The sequence below is a fragment of the Callionymus lyra genome, chromosome 5, assembly GCF_982586985.1.
Source record: "Callionymus lyra chromosome 5, fCalLyr1.hap1.1, whole genome shotgun sequence".
Lineage (NCBI taxonomy): Eukaryota > Metazoa > Chordata > Actinopteri > Syngnathiformes > Callionymidae > Callionymus > Callionymus lyra.
In genome coordinates this window covers 29,670,984-29,689,951 of record NC_141822.1, presented here as the reverse complement: position 1 = coordinate 29,689,951, position 18,968 = coordinate 29,670,984, and the positions used below count along the sequence as shown (strand labels likewise).

Sequence of the window (18,968 nt, the reverse complement as noted above, 5' to 3'; positions counted from 1 at the left end):
GTCTCCTAGGTTACTGATCACGTGACACTTAAAGAGACACTTGCTTGTATGCATTTTCATTTTATTTCAAGTTGTTCAACAATAAAAATGCACGAGTGAAACGGATGTCGTACAGCAGAAAAAGGTAAAGCAAAATTGTGAATTTGAAGTTTTTTCTCTCTCTCCAAATGCTTTTTCTCCTGCGTTTCGTAGTTATTCCGCCGGAATTAAAAAAAATATGTTGTTGAAAAAACAAAAATAAAAATAAAAATGTTATCACTTGATGAGTTTTAACAGAATTTAACACAAAAACCAATACGGGTAAACAAACAAAATACAAGTTGAACAACACGGAATAAATTTCTGTTACAAACTTTACATTTTTTAAATAAATATATTTATATTTTGTACACTTAACAGGCAACATTATATTCAACGATTCAGTGAAAACTTTCACCTAAATGAATACTTAAATAATATTTAATTTAAATTAAGTTACAACTACATTTATTACATTATCTAAAATTGTTGTACTCAATTTTCATTTAAAATGGCACTAAATGTGCAAAGTCTTTGCAAAAGCTAGTTAAAGTTGTTTTCAAATAATCTTGTGTATTTTTTTGTTTTGATTTAATATTATGATACAAATAGCAACGATTGCAATTATACATTTTAAATAATTAAAGTGCTATTTTGTTTACCTAGTAAAAAGACGTTCAGTTGCTGTTCATTGTCCGTTGGCAATTAAAGGAAACAGTTCCAAAGTTTAAGATATAAGGTACAATTCCCTTGACTAACATAATAACATAATAAGTTAATAAGTTACTTTTATGGCTTAAAAAATGTTTCCCTTCTAGCCTGTGGAAAATGTTTGATGATGCTTTACATGGGAGTATGAAGGTCCATTTAATTTATTTTAGTCCATTTGAATCCTCTCCAGCTTCAAAACTGCACAGATCCAGTGAGTCCGTGTTCCTGGGTCCAGCAGGAACCTTCACAGATAGAGGACAGTAACAAAGATGTTCAGCGGTCCAACATCAGTAGATATACAAGACCAGTCAGCAGTTTTCAGAGTCCCAGGATAATAAAAGCAAAACTGTTGGCCATGTTCAGTCGTCTTCCTAAACCAGGCTTTATGACCTTGTATTGCGTTCTGTTAAAAGAAACAAAAAACATTTTCAACATAGTATAATTTATGTTCTTTAACCTATTGGCATTTTGTGCCATTCTACAGTGAAAGAAGTCATATCTCTTGCCTTCTTTTAAACTCACCTGACTTGACACTGCAGTGGACGTGTGCCTTGGACTCATAGTAGACCCAGTCGAAGCCGGCCTCTAGTGCCAGACGAGCGAGGACAGCATACTTGTGACGGTCTCGATCTGACGTTGTGATGTCAACAGCACGGCCCTCATAATGCAGGGACTCCTCCGAGTGATGCCCGTCCTCATCCCAGCCTTCAGTGACCCGCAGCCGGACTCCAGGCCAGACGTTCATCACTGAGACCGCCAGGGAATCTAGTTTGTCCCTGCAACGCTGCAGGAAGAAATTGTATCTATTTTTATATGTAATGATTAACATTTGTCATTTATAATAACACAGAAGGAACTATTTATATAATGGTCACGTGTGACAATTACACACACACACTAAAACCAGAAGTTTTCGCGATCAATGTACAGCAGAAGCTTTAATGTGTATATAAAGGATTTTCATATAAACGAAGATAAGAAATAACAGAATGCCTTTTATAACATCTTCTTATTCTTTCAAACCCTTTCATTTACTTAGACTGCTACGTCCATTGCCCACTGACTCAGATATGGTACTTTATTTTGGGGAAAATTGGGATATAGGAGTCAAAGTGTGTGATGTAGCCACATCAGTGGGAGAGCTGGGAAACCCACAGGCTGGACAACAGGCTGCTGTTACTGGAGGATAAACCCAGACACACACTCATGACCTGGAATGTTTTTCTGACAAAAATATCCGGTAGAATCCAATAATAACAATAATAATGACAGATGACTTACGAGGATAAGGGATCAAACTATTGATTAATTATCAATATTATAGTGAAATTATGCTTTTGTAAAAACATCAAAACTTTTTACTTATTCTTTTATTATCGAAGTATTCTTGGACACTTCATCCCTGGGAACACACACAGCCAGTGGGTACCTGGGTCATCATGCGGTCAGCTCCGGTGTTCTCCTCATCCTTGAAGACGATGTCCGGGTTGTAGTTCGCGGTCAGTTCTTTGAATCTGTCCGAGCTCCTCGTGATCTTCCCCTCGTAGCGCCCGCTCGCACCCGCGGTCTTCTCGGCCACGTTCGGGCTGAACTGCTTGTAGGCGAGCGGGCTGAGCTTCCGCGGGGCCCGCCTCCGACCGTACCCTCGCCCCGGCCCGCAGCCCTCGCTGCCCGGCGACAGGAGGAACGCGCAACCGGCGAGAGACGTCACCAACGCGGCGAGGAGCATTCCAGCTCCTGGGGCCGGGTGTGACCTGCGGCAGGACGGGTCAACTGTCCCCGCTCTCAACAAAAAAAAAAGGTTAGTCCAGCTTAAAGTGGATTCATCACCGGGTCGTCAATGGTCGCCATCAGAGGCGCGGAAAAAGAGTCCAGGAACTTTGGGGCGTCCCGGACCTAACCGGCGTCTTAAATAGCCGGGGCGGGTTTATCTTGGCCGCCGGCTTCAAAGAGACTCCTGAGCGGCAGACAGACGCGGAGGCGCGGTGGTCAGCGGGTCCCCGCACTGGTCACTGGACTCTCAGTGACGATGGAGATGGAATACTTCCGAAAGGAGGAGAGGGAGGAGACCCTGCCCTCACCTCCTGACGCCAGGCCGGTGCTGAGGACCCAAACACATGTTTGCCCCAGAACCCGAACTCAAAAGAAATTAAAACCTGGGAATGTTATTGACAGTTGCACCTGGTCGTTCTTAAACTCAGGTAGATCTGGACATGTTTTAAAATGTCTGAGGGTTGGATGTCTTTTTATTGGAGATTTAAATCTACAATCATGTCAAAACCCAGAAGGACAGATTTTAATCATTTAGAAAATGAGAAGCCAGTTAAAGTAAAATATTCATTTTATTTAAACATTGCAAAAGCAATAAAAAGTCAAGTTCATTTTATTCATCAATTTAAAACAAGCTTCCATAGAAAGAGCTAGAATGATCTATTTTCACCATGATTAAAATATTAGAATGGGTCATTTCATTAAAAATATATAATCTTAAAACTCATTCCCTTATTTAAAAACATACTTTTTTTCATTTTTGATGAAGTTTTCCACATTGACTATTGAAAGATTCCGCGTTTCTTCTTCTTTGGCTTTGAGGTTCGTGCTACAGAGACATTTTGAAGAGTCTACGGAGAGAAAAATAAGCATCGTCATCAAGTGTCTCTCATTTCTACTCCCGGTTAATCATCTATTATTATATTTAAATGTTAAACACACATTTTATTTAGTTGGTTTCATTCATATATTTAAAGAATTATATCCATTGCTCTAATGCCAGTTGAATCATTAATTGTTTGGGTTTCGGGGCCTCCTGCTCTTACCCGCTGTGTCGAGGGTTGGTCGGCTGAAGTTGTGTCTTGTAACCGCTTCTCACTCGTCTCTTCTTGTGCGTCACTCGTTGGCTCCTTCTCGACACCCTCAACAATCACTTGCTCGTCGCTTTGACAAATCTCAACCGGATCGTTCCGTTCCGAGAGTTTACGTTTGCGTCCGTTTTCAGGAGCAACTACGGCTGCGTAAAGCTGTTGCAGGTCTTTGCTGAAGTCCACAGAGTTACTTTGCTGGGAGCAGAGTAGAGGAAGAACCTGGGAAACACATCCATCACAATTATATAGTTTAATAGTTTTCATCTCATCATTGAGTGTGCGGCCAGGCTTGTGGCGATGTTTGAGTAGAGCACTGGATATTTTCTCAATTGTCATCAAGACTTGTTTTTGTCTTCGTAGGAATCACATGACCTGTGAAGTGATAGGTCAATCAAACGTGACGGATGAGCGGGACATTAGTGCAAACACACAGCTCCAGGTTCTAAAAACACCCCCCATTGCTTACTAAATCCTCTCCTCTCTTTCCGGTGCAGAACACAAACTCTCCAAATTAGCTCTTCAAATATTGACCAGCAGGAATCGGTGGTCTGTTGGGACTCAGGGGCGTGTTGGGGGGAGCGGGGGAGCAGGAGCTCCGAGGTCTCACATTGATTTATTTTTGTTTTTTTGTTAGTTTAGATCTGGTAAAAATAAATGTGCGCTCTGGTGAGGCTGCGTTCAGGGACAGAGGAACTAATGTGCAGCAGAAAGACCGCCTTCTTCTCCCTGTATTCACGCCCCACACCCTCACCCTCACCACCCCCACAGGACCACCACCTCAATTTACATTATTTAATCTGAAAGCTGGTCAATCCACACACCAACCCCTGCTGACATATAGGCGGGCAGGCTTATAGGACCCCTTCACTGACACAGGAAACGTACTTTTAACCCTTCTGTCAGAGGATACTATATTGTAATGTTACAATTTTGAAAAGTATTAAAAAAAATCGAAATGTTACATAATTTTCCACAGGGAAACACCAGAACGGAAGTGTATGTATGTGATGAGTCTGGGATTGACTCTGAAATAATCTTCATTGTAAAATGTTGCTAAAACAAAGACAATCTTTGACACAAACACAGTAAGCACTGAAGAAAATCACATTTGCCAGTTTCAAGTCAAATTATCTGTTCTATCAGAAGAAATTAGTTGATTAGACACATTAGATATTACATTTTAAGTGATGCCAATACCCTTTCAAAATAAAAGCCTTGTCGTCATTACAACTTAAATTCCCCCGATATGTGCTTGAACTGTTTCAGTCTATTGCTGATGGTTTCTATGTAAATATACACTGAAAAAAAGACACAATTCTTAATATAACAATCTCCAAACCATCATGAAAGTGCAACGTTTCTCTAAAGTTCATCATCACAACACCCACACCACCATCCTGCCACACTCCGGCCTGGAATTCCACACAGGCACAAGAGATTTTTCAAGGCGGCCGACCAAAGAGGCTCCAACTGTGACTGTGGACTGATTAATTCCGGATGAGTCAAGTTAGTGGCCACAAAAACAAAAATAAACATCTGATCAAGTGTTGGTTACAACCACTGAAGGTTGACAGGTCCACAGTGTCTCCCTGAAATAACAACCAAATCTACAAATGCATACTAGACACTAATGAATGTAGAAATCAATGATTGAATTTTATTGGTATTTTTTTTTCTTCTGTATTGAAATACACTGTTAATAGAATATTTACAAAAGCATTGGTAAATGTCTACTTTCCATACCCATACACAAGAAATGTTATCTAATTAAAACATTTGATACTCATCTATCAAGTACCCTGACTGGCTGGGGAGGGATGTCTGACTCCATGGCAACAGACAGACCAAGCAACAAACTGGGGTGCAGCTAGCAAACATATACCCACCCACACTTTTAATTGGTGTATTTGTGGTATTCATGAGGAATTTCTCATCTTCAGCCTTACTTGACCCCCAACTCATACTGTGTGTGTGTGCGTGTGTGTGTGTGTTTTGTCACTTCCTATATACCTGAGGAATTTCTATGCTTCATGCTTCCTCCCACTTGTTTTTGATCCTGAGGTTTTTGCCATTGGTGACCAGGGCAACAACTCATCTGGAATTTTATGTAGATTATTTTAGTCATGCGCTGCAGTAACGTATGAGTGTTCTTTTTTACAGTTAAAGCAAGTGAATCCAAATCAGTCTGTGAGAGAGTTAAAAACGAAAGAGGACAAAGAGACAAATAAATATGTATGACTGTGTTACCTTGGTCATGAAGTTTTCCCTGTAGCTCTTCTTCTCAAACACACTGGTCTGGAGACGTTCTTCAATGCAAACACAAAAAAGTCATATCCAAATGTTTAGTCCTAAGTACTTTGGCAATGAAAGTAGCACAAAGGGGATTCAATCGGTTAAGTCATACAATTATACATATACGAGTATATTTCAAGTATATATCTTCTACTGATTAAAACTGTAAGAAAACAAAATTATACTACAGAACCTCTGCTCAACGTGGCTCCATTCTCTTTGTAGTCCTGGATTTCAGCATCCTTCTTCGACAACAGTGCAGCGAGCTGATCAACTTGCTCCTGCAGGAGACCACACATGGCCTGCAAGGGGTTCACCAAATGTAAGCAAACCTGGTTAAAGAGATATTATTTCAGATTATGTAGAAAAAATAGATACAGTTCATAAATATAATAATTATTTCTATAACTCTCTTTCAGACTATATATGTTTTTCAATTAGTATTTACAAACTATCATCAAATGCACCATGTCGTAGATTTTTTTTTTTAGAACCTCTAAACCTTACCAAACCTTGTGGTATCTTGATTAAAAAAAAAAATTCAGCTAAATATCACAAGTTTACTTAGTTATTGGAAAAAAGGGGTTTGAGACAAATATTTATGTTCCACATGGAATATAGTATCTTACTAAATTGACTGGGGCAGGTGCACACTGGAATTCCCAGTGGAATGGTAGACCAGCCAGCTTGCTCTTTAGCTTCATGACGATATCAGCGCAGTCCTGGTGCACGACGATCATTGCATTCTCAGACTCAGAACCTTCTCCTGCAAAAATAGGCTGGACCACCTTACAGAGATGAGAAAAGAAAGCCTCCACCGGAGCTCTCAGTCGCTTATTGAGCTCAGTTGCGCGAGCCTGGATAGCATTGTTGTCCATTTCCTCCCGCCATACACTCTGCAGATCAGTCAACAACACCTGGTAGGCTGTTGAGCCAAATTTGATCTTAGCAAGGAGGCTGATGCCACCTATGGTTACTGGAAGCCAGGGATGCTGCAGGAGTACCTGAGCACCTATTTTGGACGACGACATCTGAGTGAATGACAAAACAAAACATCACTATCAGTTCAGCGTTTCAAAACTATAACATCAAGACCTTTTTTCAGAGAGTTACACTGGCAAAGTTAAACAAAAAGAATTACATAACCGATGAATAGTACATCAATGAATAAATACATTTGATGTCCTGGCTTTTACCCTTTTAACCCAAATCTATGACAACACATTTAAATTGGCAAATTACACATGACAGAGCCACCGAGCCATGGACACGGAAACGCGTAGTAATAAAAAATAAAATGCGGACGATATTACGGATTGTTTCATGAAACGAGTAGTTTTCTTAAGAATACTACTCACGCCACCCGTAAGAGGAGCCGGCTATTGTTTTGATGTGTGGTTTGAAATAATGACTCCGTGTTGAAACTGAAAGTACGTTAGAAAGGTTCCGCTTGAGAAAAACAGATATTTGAGTTCCAGTAAAAACGCTAATATTCAATGATCAGATTAAGATGCAAAGTTTAAAAAATATATACAATATTGTGAACCTCCCCAAAACGGTGTTTTGGTTTTGTGTTGGGGCGGCGGCAACCGGCTATCAAACTTTCTATCTATCACGTTTATTTGTATAATTTCTGCGTACGTTTCAATTTTAGCAACTCGAGAAAAAAACGCTGGAAAAGAAAGAATAGTATAAACCATTGTTCCTAACTAGTAGCCTAGACATTAAACAGAAGGTTACTTGAATTATCAATGATATTCTGAATTTACTTAAGTAAAGGGAATTAATGAAAGAGACAAAAAAGTTCTGATTGCAGCACTTAACACAAAAGATTTATTTCAGTTCTCACGTTTACAAAATAGAAGTGTTTCTGTCATAGATTTTTTTTTTCTTTTTTCTGACTTGCAGCAGGTAAACAACGACGACGACAACAGCAACAAATATATGGATCAACTCTGAACAGCACAAAGATGTTATAGTTTATTATGGTGAGTTAGCGGCAAAAAACAATAAGTGTGGGTTCTGATTATATGTTTTGATGAATTAACTGGATGCCTGAAGGAGTTTATCATAATGGTGGACATTTTCTTTGACAAACATGAGATATGCAATTGAATGTGATGTAATATATTGTGTAAATGTATATTTTAGCTAACTGTTATTGATGTAGACTAGTATTTTTCAATCAGTTTAAAACAGCTCTTAATACCATTGATTGGAAAATATATTATATTATCGTTCTTGTGAAGATGAAGGCCAAATTCAGCTCTGCCGGGTTAGTAAAGAGTCCTGTGTGAAGCTCTTCCTTAAACTATAATTTATTTTAAGTACTTAAGTTTTAAGAATAGGCTATTTTTCAGCAAAGATTTAGGCAAGAAGCTGATTCATGCGGTAAACTGCTGTAACAGTCCCACAATATGCATTAATTGACTCAGATCAAACTTTGAATGGAACTTTAAGTGAAGCTGTGAGAAGTGACAATACAGTCGGAAGGTCTAATGGTCAGGCAGGATCCTCGAGGCAGCGCCATGGTTTCACTGGGGCAGAGCTTTCAGGATGGCATTAACTTCTTCAGCAACTGCAGTCAAAGCAAACTCAAACTGATCCTGAAACCAGACCAGAAATGAAAATAAACATCTTGATATGTTCACTTTGTTAAAACGGAATTAATATAAGACATTATTATGAATTATAAATCTTTACCTTAGTGCGAACCATCCCGGGTCGTTGATCTCGAACGTGTTCCAGTGTGGCGGCGATGTCGATCTCCTTCACTCCTTTACAAAAATACACAAAATGTACACAGCTAAACACCAGCACAATCACATTAACACTAATCACTTTTTGTCACGCACTAGCTCATTCACACAGACACACCTTTGCTCATCCGGTTCAGAACCATGTCAATCAGGATGTAAGTCCCAGTTCGTCCAGTGCCGTCACTTGTTGAAACACATTAAATAATTATAGCACTTTAAAACGGATCAATGTTTGAAATGGTGAAACATGTGTTACCTGCAGTGGACGATAATCGGACATGAGCGCCCACGGTAGCACTTGTTCACCTTCCTGATGATAGATAATACCACTCATGTATCATGAAATCATTTATTTTGAGTGAATAGCCACGAGGATTGCCAGTGGTAGTTGCAGTACCTCCGGAAATCCAACAGGGGGCGTGTGGATGTCGGGATTCCCTGGGCAGGCCAGCTGAGGAAGTGGAACTGAGTCAAGGTTCTGGTCTCCTGCGTCTGGACGTTCTTCAGGTAGAAACTTCTCACCAGGAAGTCGTTACACCAGATGTGTTCCGACACCAAGTTAACCTGACATTGAACCAGAATATTTAGGACAAAAATAAAGAGCCTCAATAAGATTTTAGGTCTCGCCAAGGCAAGAGATTTAGAATTAATTTACTCTCACCTCGTAGATGTGGTAGAGCGAGGAGCCTTCATCTGGCCAGTAACGATCACACTGTTTCTCTCCATCCTCCACCAGAGCGGACATCATGACGATCACTGTGCAGCCATTCTCCCAAACCATCTGAGGGGATCATATAGTATCATATAGTTGTTCACTACTTTTCCACTGGTACTCTACTTAACTTTGTTACATTTATCGTCATAATTGAATCACCACAATTCTTTTTTAATCATCTTAACTACAACAAACATTATCATACACACCACATTATCCCACACCTACGCTCACCTCTATCAGTCTGTGGGGACATATTTCATTACCATTTGCTGTATGACTCTGGCCTTTACCATCATTATTGTTTTATTTATCACTTGCACTGTGGACTTAACATAATCTCCGTTATATCATTATGTGCTTCAGCCTTATATCCATCCATTGACCTTCTCCTGATATTCTCAATACCCCAGGGTTGCAGGGGACTTAACATTCCATTACAGGGACATGCAGGACCATTCTACAAGGAATGTGATAAGATATGAGAAGCTGCAGGAGAATATGCTTAAAAAAGGACCCAGGTTCAACACCAGCAAAATCTCAAAATTTCATAATCAACTGTTTTGGGGTTCAATTTTACCATCATCAACATAAAATAATGACACAGACCTGCCAGAAGTCAGAAATGGTGTGTGATAGTGGCCCCTGTGTGGCAATGTAGGCGGGCATTCGAGGGTCGTGCTCAATCTGCAGAGTGGAAACATGTCAGGTGTTTTGTTTAATGACAGGAAATTGACGGCAGGTTGCTATGGTAACCTACTATTGGGCTGGCATTGATGTAGTCGGAGCGTGAAGGGTTGCTTTCGGCCTTGAGCTTCATCCTGGCATGATCATCTGTAGAATCAGAGCAACAAGTTTGCATGCAATTTTCACTTGGAATGATCCGTCCAGACACACTTGAGGAAAAACACTCTGAGGGTATGAGAGGCTTACATGGAACAGAGTCAGAGCATCGGTTCTTCTTCACGTTGACGTCACTCTGAGCCACTAACACGCTGCTAGGCTCAGCCTGGTAGGAACACAGACCCTCCCACTCCTTCATCAGGCGTCCCTTGTTCTTTAAGTGGTCCTCCATGTACGACTGTGAAGATATTATCTCAATGTGACACTCATATGTGTATCCTGTAGCGGGTGTGACCGATAGATGTAAAGGGTTTTATTTCCTACAGTTACAGAGTTGCACAATGATGTTTACAATTACATTTAGCATCATTAAAATTCACACAGATATCTCTTGTTAGATAACGAAATAATAACAGGATGAAATATATAAATACAACAATTTGAAATATTATTTATGATTTACTGTGTGTGTGTGTCTTTGTTTGTGTTTGCTGACCAGGATCATGTGACCAGTGGAGATGTCCATGTTGGCCTGGGCTGGTTCTTCGCACCATGATGGTGTGCTGCTGTGAGAACTTGGACTAGGTTGAGCCCCATCGCTGAACTGAGATGACACGCTACTGATTCTGGAGTCGGCGCCCCCTACTGCTCCGGCTGCACTGCTACAGCTCCCGGACGGCCCTCCCCCTCCACCACTGGCTCCACCAACAGCCCCCAGGGCAGCCGCTTCCAGACGCCCAAAGGCTCCTTTTGAGGCCATGTGCTGACGACACAGGTCCTGATGAGTCACCCACTGGTGTTGTTATACTGGACATATTTGTAAGTCACTATTAAGGCATCTCACCTGGTACTCTTGGTGACTGTAGGCTCCGCCCCCCTCAGGTCCAAGCCCTAGCTTCTTAGCAGCTATCCGGTGGGCATGATGACGCAGGCATGCGATTGTCATGCCAGCCACTAGAACGCTGCCAATGCACGCCATGGCAATTAGAGTGGCAGACACCCACCTTGAGCCAGACTGAACTCTGGTTGCCAAGGGCAACGCCTTCCCACCATCCTGCTGGTCAGGGGAAGAGTCAATCCCATTACCCTTGATAAAATGCTGCTGTAGGTTCTGGAGTGCTACGTACACTAAAGCACTTTTGCAAGAGAAGCAATAAAAAACTGCTTATTTAAGGAAGAAACTGAGAGAAACAGATGCCAAACACTCACTCGTTATTTGGCTAAAATTTTCATTCTGGGAAGATTTTAGATTGATAAGTAAGCTCAAACTATGCTTTTTGCAATCATCTTTTTCTTTTCTTTTTAATTGACTTTTGTATCCTACTGTTTATTTAACAAGAAAAAAATAAGAAGTCTGCTTATTTCTCAAGTGATGGTCATTATTCTACATGGGAACATCAAAACAATAATTGAAAATCAAGAAGATGATGTGAAGACCAACTTAACACCATTGTAACCCTCGTAACCCACTCCCTTCCTCCCAGTGACATCATCAGCTGTCCATACCTCCACATGACTTTGATGGGATGCCAAACCAGACTTGGATGCCACCATGTTCTTTTCCCCACCTTAACAAAAATAGAAATAAAAAAAGAAAAACGGCTTTTTAATGTGATTGATAAGGTTTAAGAACAGATTGAACGAATACAATTTCATTGTTTTTAAATGTAGCAATACAAATAAATGAAGAAAATTAGGTTCAGGATCGTCAGATGTGATAAAACTTATAAAGGATGACAGTGAGATGTATTTAAGAACCGACTGTAATTCAAGCTCTCTCATAAAGACGGCTCTTCAATTCACTTATCAATTATGGACTTGAATAATGATAAATGAGATTTGATTTGATACAAGATGTTATTTTCTTAATTAAATGACATATTAATATGGATGTGTTGTCAGGAGCATTCATAACAAACATTACCATTCAGGGAGTTTGGTTTGACTTGAAATGTAACAGCAGGTTCGAGGTCACTGAAGGAGAGAGAACATAAAAAGATCATGAATGTCATCAACACGTTGTAATCAAACAAACCAACAGCACAAGCAAATATCAACCTACATCTTATTGGTGACAATGAACTTTAAATCTTTGGACTCAGAGCCGTTGTTCCCTTGCTTCGCCTGGTTGGACGGCTCTCCTGGTTTTAAGTGTGACGGTGAAACTTCAGGAGGTGGAACCTTGTAGTCCATAGAGGCATCTGTGATCTGATGGATTGAAATACGGATCATTAAACTTAGGCTTGAATACAGAAACAAATAAGGATAAAGCTATTAAACTCACCTTCTTACCAGTGGAAGAATTCTTCAAATATTTATCTACAAAAACAACACAAGTGAAGGTAAAAGTTAAGAATCCACCAACATGACGGTGCACATTTTCATATGTGACACGGGAGGTTAAACAAACCTTTGGTGGGATTGAGTGGGAAGGTGGATTCCAGCTGTAGCTGCTTCATAGCAGTCGGCAGCTTGTCCCTCTGACCAGTGAAGTCATTAAGGTCTAAACCCAAGTGGTCCAACAGCTGAGAGAGTCGCTGCACATCTGAACACAAGTCACAGTCATTTAGAACTTATCACGTATTTCAACTATTTACAACAAACGCAACATTGCGTGGTGTTATCCTGACATATGTTAGTGAAATTAGATATAAGTGATGTGTAAAGTGGTTGCTTTCATTTCATTCAGTTGGTTGTCGATGGCAGATGTGGTTAAAATATCAACTTAAATAATAAATATTGAGTCACCGCTCAGTGGCTCCGCTTGCTCTCCTTGCATATTCTTTTCCTGCCTCAGTTGATCCACCTGAGACACCAGGTCGTCACCGTAGTCCACTGGGAAGTCCAAGTCTGTGAAGAACTGGGGGGAAGACAGTCTGGAGGGCGCCCCCCTGTGGAAAGATAGCGTCTGAGCTGGGGAGGAGGAGGAAGCAGATGAGGGTCCAGCAAGGTAGTGGGACACCAGGTTCTGAAGCAGTTGCCGGTCTTGTTCTAGCGGACCCCCGCGAGATCTCATCATGGTGAAAGTCGGGTTGTCGTCCAGAGAGTTCAGAGAACGTTCTGCCTCATCCTGGTACTGGACCTGCTTCTGCACACGCATGAACACACTGAGCCGAGAATACACTCATACAGAATGTAACAAGTGGACTTTCTAAGGACCTGGTGGTAAGAGCTGGGGGCCATTATGGGTATCTGCATGTTGGTTGAGGGTCTGGGGGGCTCCAGAATCATGTAGTCTAGATACTGCTGCATCAGGTCAGGCTCCAGGGAATCCTTCAACCCATCGACCTGACTGGTGGAGCACAGAACCAAAGAAGATAAATAAGTTTAATTACTCAAATGTTCCTGATTTAATGAATACCCTGGTGTTCTTACTGGTTGACGGACTTCTCTGTGCGCTGAAGGCCACGCCCAGAAGGGGGGATCTGGCCCAGCTCCTGCCCAATAATGACCTGGGTCACATCGTCTTTCCAGGTGAGACCTAACGCAACAGAAAACAACCTTTTCTAGACAAACTCTGTGACATAACTTTCCCTCTGTCACTTGACTTACCTTGCACCAACAGGTCCTTAAGCACTTTCTGCAGGCTGTGCAGTACAGGTACTGTCACCTGGTACTGGACCTGATCCTGCCAGGGTTCCTGGCATTGTCCAAACAAACCATCTGAACACACAGAGATTCCATTTCAACTCTTTATGACCACATTTTTATATACAAAACCGATGTCATGTGTGTAGTTGGTGAGTCATCCCCCTTCATCCTGCTTTATCTCCCGTCAAATACACACACAAGCGAGAGTCACACAGTCGTCAGGCAGGTGATGTCACTGTCGCTATAGTAACAGAAAACAGGGTCTGTGATTGGCTGCTGGTGTCTGACGAAGTAAAGCCTTGTTTACATTGCTCTCTCTATCTCACAGTCTCTTCTACTACCATCATCGGCTCTCTGTGGAAGCATATTGAAAAAAGAACCTGTGAACATTCACTTGTTAATGCGTGACACAAACACACACTTGTCGCGGGCTTCAAGCCTAACACACCAGCTTTATTGGTATCTAGAGAATCTACATTTAAATGAACATTTGAATGTAGAATTTAGTTTTAAATCTTTCATTTTTAATCTATAAAACATTGTTGTTTGATTTCAGCTTACAATTGTTAATAATTGTTCTTTATTCTATGACAGTATGTGTTTTCAATCTTGTATACAATTCAAAGTGTACAATTGTATATTGTTTACAAACATACTATTAACAGATGTTCAGCACAAGATGAGATTGAAACAAACAATCATTTTTATGAAGCGACTTGGACATGGTAATGATGCTTTGATGACACAGGCTCATTTTCACGTCTATCACTGTCACGTCCACAGTTTTGGTCAGATGAAACCGTTGCTAAGTGACCGGAGACAGTTCCAGGAAACGACATGATTTATTCATTTTCGGGTCATTTACTCTTCATAAACTACGCTTTGACAGACGACAGAAAAAAACAAAGTCTTTGATTGTTGGTTCAACGTACGGGACATTCTCAGAGCACCTTTTTATTTCCTGAGTGACTAAACATTTTTTTTCGCTGTTTTATGGGCAGAAATTGTGTTTTGTGAATTACATGATGCAGCTCAATGTTTTATTGGAAGCAGAAAAAACGACTAAGTAAGACTTGGCGAAGAATCCAGCAGCCTTGTGTTCATAACTTACAACAGAAAATCTGATACAAAACCATCATCTAAAATTGAATTCAGACAGTGTTATCAATACACTGTAGCTTTGGATTCTCCAAGAGATAAGAGAGAGATCTCAAGGGATGATTTTATTATTGGAGTGCATTACATTTTGAAGGGGCTGCAATTTTATAAGCTCTTTTATTTTTTAGTTCCACCCTCGGAATCATGAAAACATTTCTGCATCGAGAGATCGCTGACATGGTTTTTCTAACTAATTATCGTGCTGCTTATTTTTACATCTTAATAAAACTCCTTATGCTCTCTCTGTCTCTCTGTCTGCAAGTTATGACTCATAGTCTACCATTAGAATTCTTGCGAATCTGTAGAGTAGAATCAAGAGCTGAGGCATGTCGTATATGAAGTTCAAAGGCTGCTCTTCAATAGTAAAATGCATTTATGTTGAGCGATAATGTTTTGGGGTTGAAAGGTTATTTGCATTCAAATTCATAATGAATTACTCAGTTTCCTGCCGTTTTTTCCAAGAATTCCCCGGTGGTTGACATTGGAATTGTGGGACTAAAATGATGAGATGGATGTAAAAGTGGAGGAGGAAGAGAACCGACGAGGTGGATGGATGTGGTGGATGAAAACACCAGTTGACAAGATGGAGGAGTGTAGCTTGTAACACTCACCGTCACTGCAGATCTGATCTCGGGGACATATCGTCTTGTCGAACAAACAGCCTGAAGCAAAGAAAACAAAGATGTTGACCTCATTGTTTATTAAGTGACATATTTTAATTGAGAATAAATGTATATACCTAGTATTTCCCTCAAATTTTTAATGTTTTAATTTTTTTACCCTCGTTGCTCTTGACATATCTTAATTTACTCTTTTCATTTATAAATATTATCATCTTTTTAAATTAAATTAGTTATTTCCTCATCTTATATACGCACATTCTGGTCATTAATCTCACGCGTGAACATTGATTTTTTTTTCTGTCTAATTCCTCTGAGATCATTAGACATCTGGTGTAATCGATATTCAATAGCATGACCAGAGGATAAAGATGGATGTAAACACAGAAGCAGATTCTCCTCCACATCAATGACTAATCCTCCGCCCACGCTGCCCCCCCGCCCTCCTCGCTCAGCCTCAGTGTCTCTGCCTCTGCTCTCTGAATCATGGCAGACGCAGATGAAATTACATTTCATTGTCAGATGTCAATAAACGCTCCTTTATTAGATCACGTAGATTGTTATGAGATACTTTACCTTTCGTACAATGTCTTTCAGTGCATTACCTATTGATACAGTATTAATTATGTATATCAATATTATTGGTCATCATCGCTGCAGATATTTAGGATACAATATAATATCTATACTTTGTAGCATTTGATTTTTTCTTCTTTCTTTTTTTGAGATAATTTAAATGTGTTGGTTTATATTTAATTTCATCTGCTCAAATCCTTTTTTTACTACAATGTTCAACCAATTGCATGCCACTTTTACCTGTTGTTATTTTAAATAATATCAGTTAATGACCCTTGGCAAATGATAAAATTAGCCTTTTCAACATAGAAGCAGAAGCAACAGCAGCCATCGTTGTTTTTCTTTGGGGCGTCATGTTGAATCGTGTGGTGTTTGAAGGTGTTACAGATTAAATGAGTCGGACAGGGAGCATGAAAGAGATGCAGCGGGTCAACGGATTTTTGACATTTTCAAAGACCTCGCAGGGAGATCTAATGCCCTTTCTTTTCAGCTTTTTGATTATCTTTCTTTTCAAAAAACTGGCTAAAGCCCTGCCTATTGTCCTTCTTTACGAACATTTTTTTTTTAATCTTGTTATTGAGTTTTTAATGTACACATATACAATTTACAAATTCCACCCACCCCCCGCCCTATGATACATGTCCTCCTGAATTATAGTTACATACTCTTGCACATGTACAAACAGGTAGAAAAATAAAACACTTATGTCATTGTCTTTCTATACATTTTAGTGAAAAACAAAAGAAAAGTCTGTTTTTCTCCAAGGTTTACTAATTGATGTGAATATTTTATATATGCCTTTATTTTCGAACATTCAAATCAAACAGTGTTGAGCTAACAGCTATGATATAACCAGTCTACTTTCTGAAGTGTAGGCCTGTGTTCTCTAGGTAACTGATGCACTTTGCCCCTTGTTAATCCATCAAATCCACATAACCATATTTACTGATTAAACTAGTGAGACATGCCATTTCAATATGACCGGTCCAGCAGAGTTAAGAATGTTATGTGTGACAACTCTTAACTGTTTGATGTTCATAATCACAATGAAAACAAATTCAATTTTAGAAAATTGTATTTTCAAATCTGTGACTATAATTCAAAAAAATAAACTGAATAATTTTAAAGACATTTTCAATTAAAGTAATGCATCATAAATAATGAACATTGGAAGTGTTTACCGATATTGTTGGGTTCAGAGAGAAGCTTTAACATTGCCTCTAGTTTTGTTGCAGCTAGCTGTAGCTAGCAGGCTATACTATTACACTAACTAACTTGTTACTTCAGCCAAATGTTCGCTCAGCCAAACTTTGATGGTTTCAGTCAAACTATCATAGAATAGATAGATAGAAATTTTTTGTCATTTATTTGTGATATTTTCCAGACTCAAATAAAAGGTATGAGATCAGAAAACATTAACTGAAATATATATATATTTTTAAACGGTGTTAGGCAACCAAATGTAATATGTATACATTCATAATTTGTGGCGGACAAAAAAACTTCAAAGCTACTGCAGGTTTTGTCTACGGTTTTATTGTTTTATTTTAGCATTAGGCGAAATACAGCTTAACTTTTCACCGCTCTATTAACTTCCTGAGTTGCACTGGTTCAGTCTGTTCTAGTGTCTTGCTGAAACTATTGCTGCAATTTTGCAGGAGCCGGTGAGAACAAAATTCCCCTAGAGAGGTGATCCTAAGTCTTGGATTGACGTTCAAATATCTCCTATTTATTTAGCAGACAGGATCTCTAAGGCAATAGCAGGCTATATGAAAGGATTTTGCAGGCCTTGCTTGGACCCCAGACCTGAAGTCTGTCCCTGTTGGGAAAGACCTTTAGCCAAACTTTTTCAAGTGTGGCCCAAAGTCATATAAACAATGTAAGTATAAACTTCTATTTCTTGGCCAAAGAGAATATAACATGAAAACAACAGCAATTACACAGATATTGCAGATTTTTTTTTTTTATGTTGACAATTTATATGGTTGAAGGTGGTGCAGAGTAAAACACTACAAGAAACATTCCTAGACCTGCTGTCGAGCAATTCACAGAACTACGTCACACCATTAATTTGTGACGTCACGAGAAAGAAAAGTAATCGGATAAATTAAAAAAGCTCGAAGACTTTTGATTGAATAAGAATTCAATACGTTTTAATAAGAATGGATTTATTTCAAATAAACACCTGTTAAAGCACGGGAGTCAGAGGTATCAGTCGGGGTCTCCGGGTCTTACCGTGCCTGGTGGTCGCGCTCGGGCGGCAGGAGGCGCTCAGCAGGAGGCTCACCGCCGCCAGCAGCCGCCGGAGCTTCATCGTTACTCCGCCGGAGCCACGAGGGGAGAACCGCCGCCGAGACTGGAGCTGCTGGAGCGGCCGTTAGATCTCCATCTCTCAGTGGAGGAGGAGACTGATGGGCAGAGAGGAGAAGGAAGAGAGAAGTTGATGGAGAGGAGGGGAGGAGGAGGATGGGTAGACAGGAAGTGGAGAAAAACAAGAGGAGTTGGTGAAAACAAGAGGAGGAGGTGCTGCACTCACTAGAAAGAAGAGCAGAGGCACGCGCAGAGGTGAAGGTGTCAGGAGTGCGACTAGGAGTTGTGAAAATTAAGAATATAAAATCCTCCAGACGAGGGCGCTGCGCAACCACAGACCCCAGGATGACTCATCTTCACAGCTGGCAGCGTTCTAGTCAAAACCGCACGTTCGATCCACGATGGCGTCCACTGGACCAGATACTAGTATCAATTATTGAAACATGTTTTTTTTTAAATAAATCCAAAACCATTCTTGTATCATTTATTAAATCGTGAAACTATTTCTATATCT

At 40.1% G+C, this 18,968-nt stretch overlaps 3 protein-coding genes across 7 annotated transcripts; all 3 read right to left on the bottom strand.

The window, feature by feature from the left end:
• Positions 1 to 129: 129 nt before the first annotated feature.
• Positions 130 to 2,458, bottom strand: LOC148080198 (indian hedgehog B protein-like). The gene is made up of 3 exons (XM_087791808.1): positions 2,159 to 2,458; positions 1,252 to 1,513; positions 130 to 1,132 (listed from the first exon to the last, which is right to left on the bottom strand). The coding sequence occupies exons 1-3, from the start codon at positions 2,456 to 2,458 to the stop codon at positions 1,113 to 1,115; spliced, it is 582 nt and encodes a 193-aa protein (XP_087647934.1). The 3' UTR covers positions 130 to 1,112.
• A 594-nt stretch (positions 2,459 to 3,052) lies between these two features.
• nhej1 (nonhomologous end-joining factor 1) lies at positions 3,053 to 7,274 on the bottom strand. Its single transcript, XM_087792607.1, has 6 exons — positions 7,241 to 7,274; positions 6,512 to 6,913; positions 6,076 to 6,214; positions 5,838 to 5,896; positions 3,546 to 3,809; positions 3,053 to 3,350 (listed from the first exon to the last, which is right to left on the bottom strand). The coding sequence occupies exons 2-6, from the start codon at positions 6,911 to 6,913 to the stop codon at positions 3,282 to 3,284; spliced, it is 933 nt and encodes a 310-aa protein (XP_087648733.1). The 5' UTR covers positions 7,241 to 7,274; the 3' UTR covers positions 3,053 to 3,281.
• Positions 7,275 to 7,686: 412 nt separating this feature from the next.
• LOC148080196 (receptor-type tyrosine-protein phosphatase-like N) lies at positions 7,687 to 18,748 on the bottom strand. 5 transcript variants are annotated; one of them, XM_087791805.1, is made up of 23 exons: positions 18,681 to 18,748; positions 18,380 to 18,552; positions 15,560 to 15,610; positions 13,752 to 13,862; positions 13,575 to 13,680; positions 13,359 to 13,491; positions 12,948 to 13,287; positions 12,610 to 12,744; positions 12,484 to 12,518; positions 12,262 to 12,407; positions 12,124 to 12,173; positions 11,706 to 11,767; positions 11,044 to 11,256; positions 10,696 to 10,977; positions 10,290 to 10,437; positions 10,117 to 10,190; positions 9,966 to 10,043; positions 9,303 to 9,422; positions 9,039 to 9,205; positions 8,898 to 8,951; positions 8,760 to 8,824; positions 8,586 to 8,659; positions 7,687 to 8,488 (listed from the first exon to the last, which is right to left on the bottom strand). In XM_087791805.1, exons 2-23 carry the CDS (start codon positions 18,456 to 18,458, stop codon positions 8,417 to 8,419), a joined length of 2,595 nt encoding a protein of 864 aa, XP_087647931.1. In that variant the 5' UTR covers positions 18,459 to 18,552; positions 18,681 to 18,748; the 3' UTR covers positions 7,687 to 8,416. The 5 variants fall into 5 exon arrangements, with proteins under 5 accessions (XP_087647931.1, XP_087647933.1, XP_087647928.1 ...); XM_087791807.1 differs by having other exon boundaries at positions 10,696 to 10,962; XM_087791802.1 differs by having other exon boundaries at positions 10,117 to 10,437.
• Between the last annotated feature and the right edge of the window lie 220 nt (positions 18,749 to 18,968).

Coding starts and splice junctions, on each gene's coding strand:
- LOC148080196 (XM_087791802.1), bottom strand. CDS start 18,458: ATGAAGCTCCGGCGGCTGCTGGCGGCGGTGAGCCTCCTGCTGAGCGCC. Junction 12,408..12,483: donor ATTCTTCCACTGGTAAGAAG/GTGAGTTTAATA, acceptor TCAATCCATCAG/ATCACAGATGCCTCTATGGA. Junction 8,660..8,759: donor TCTGAACCGGATGAGCAAAG/GTGTGTCTGTGT, acceptor ATTTTTGTAAAG/GAGTGAAGGAGATCGACATC.
- nhej1 (XM_087792607.1), bottom strand. CDS start 6,913: ATGTCGTCGTCCAAAATAGGTGCTCAGGTACTCCTGCAGCATCCCTGG. Junction 6,215..6,511: donor CACCTGCCCCAGTCAATTTA/GTAAGATACTAT, acceptor CTCTTTAACCAG/GTTTGCTTACATTTGGTGAA. Junction 3,351..3,545: donor ACCAACCCTCGACACAGCGG/GTAAGAGCAGGA, acceptor TTCTCTCCGTAG/ACTCTTCAAAATGTCTCTGT.
- LOC148080198 (XM_087791808.1), bottom strand. CDS start 2,458: ATGCTCCTCGCCGCGTTGGTGACGTCTCTCGCCGGTTGCGCGTTCCTC. Junction 1,514..2,158: donor CTGACCGCATGATGACCCAG/GTACCCACTGGC, acceptor TTCTTCCTGCAG/CGTTGCAGGGACAAACTAGA. Junction 1,133..1,251: donor CCACTGCAGTGTCAAGTCAG/GTGAGTTTAAAA, acceptor TTCTTTTAACAG/AACGCAATACAAGGTCATAA.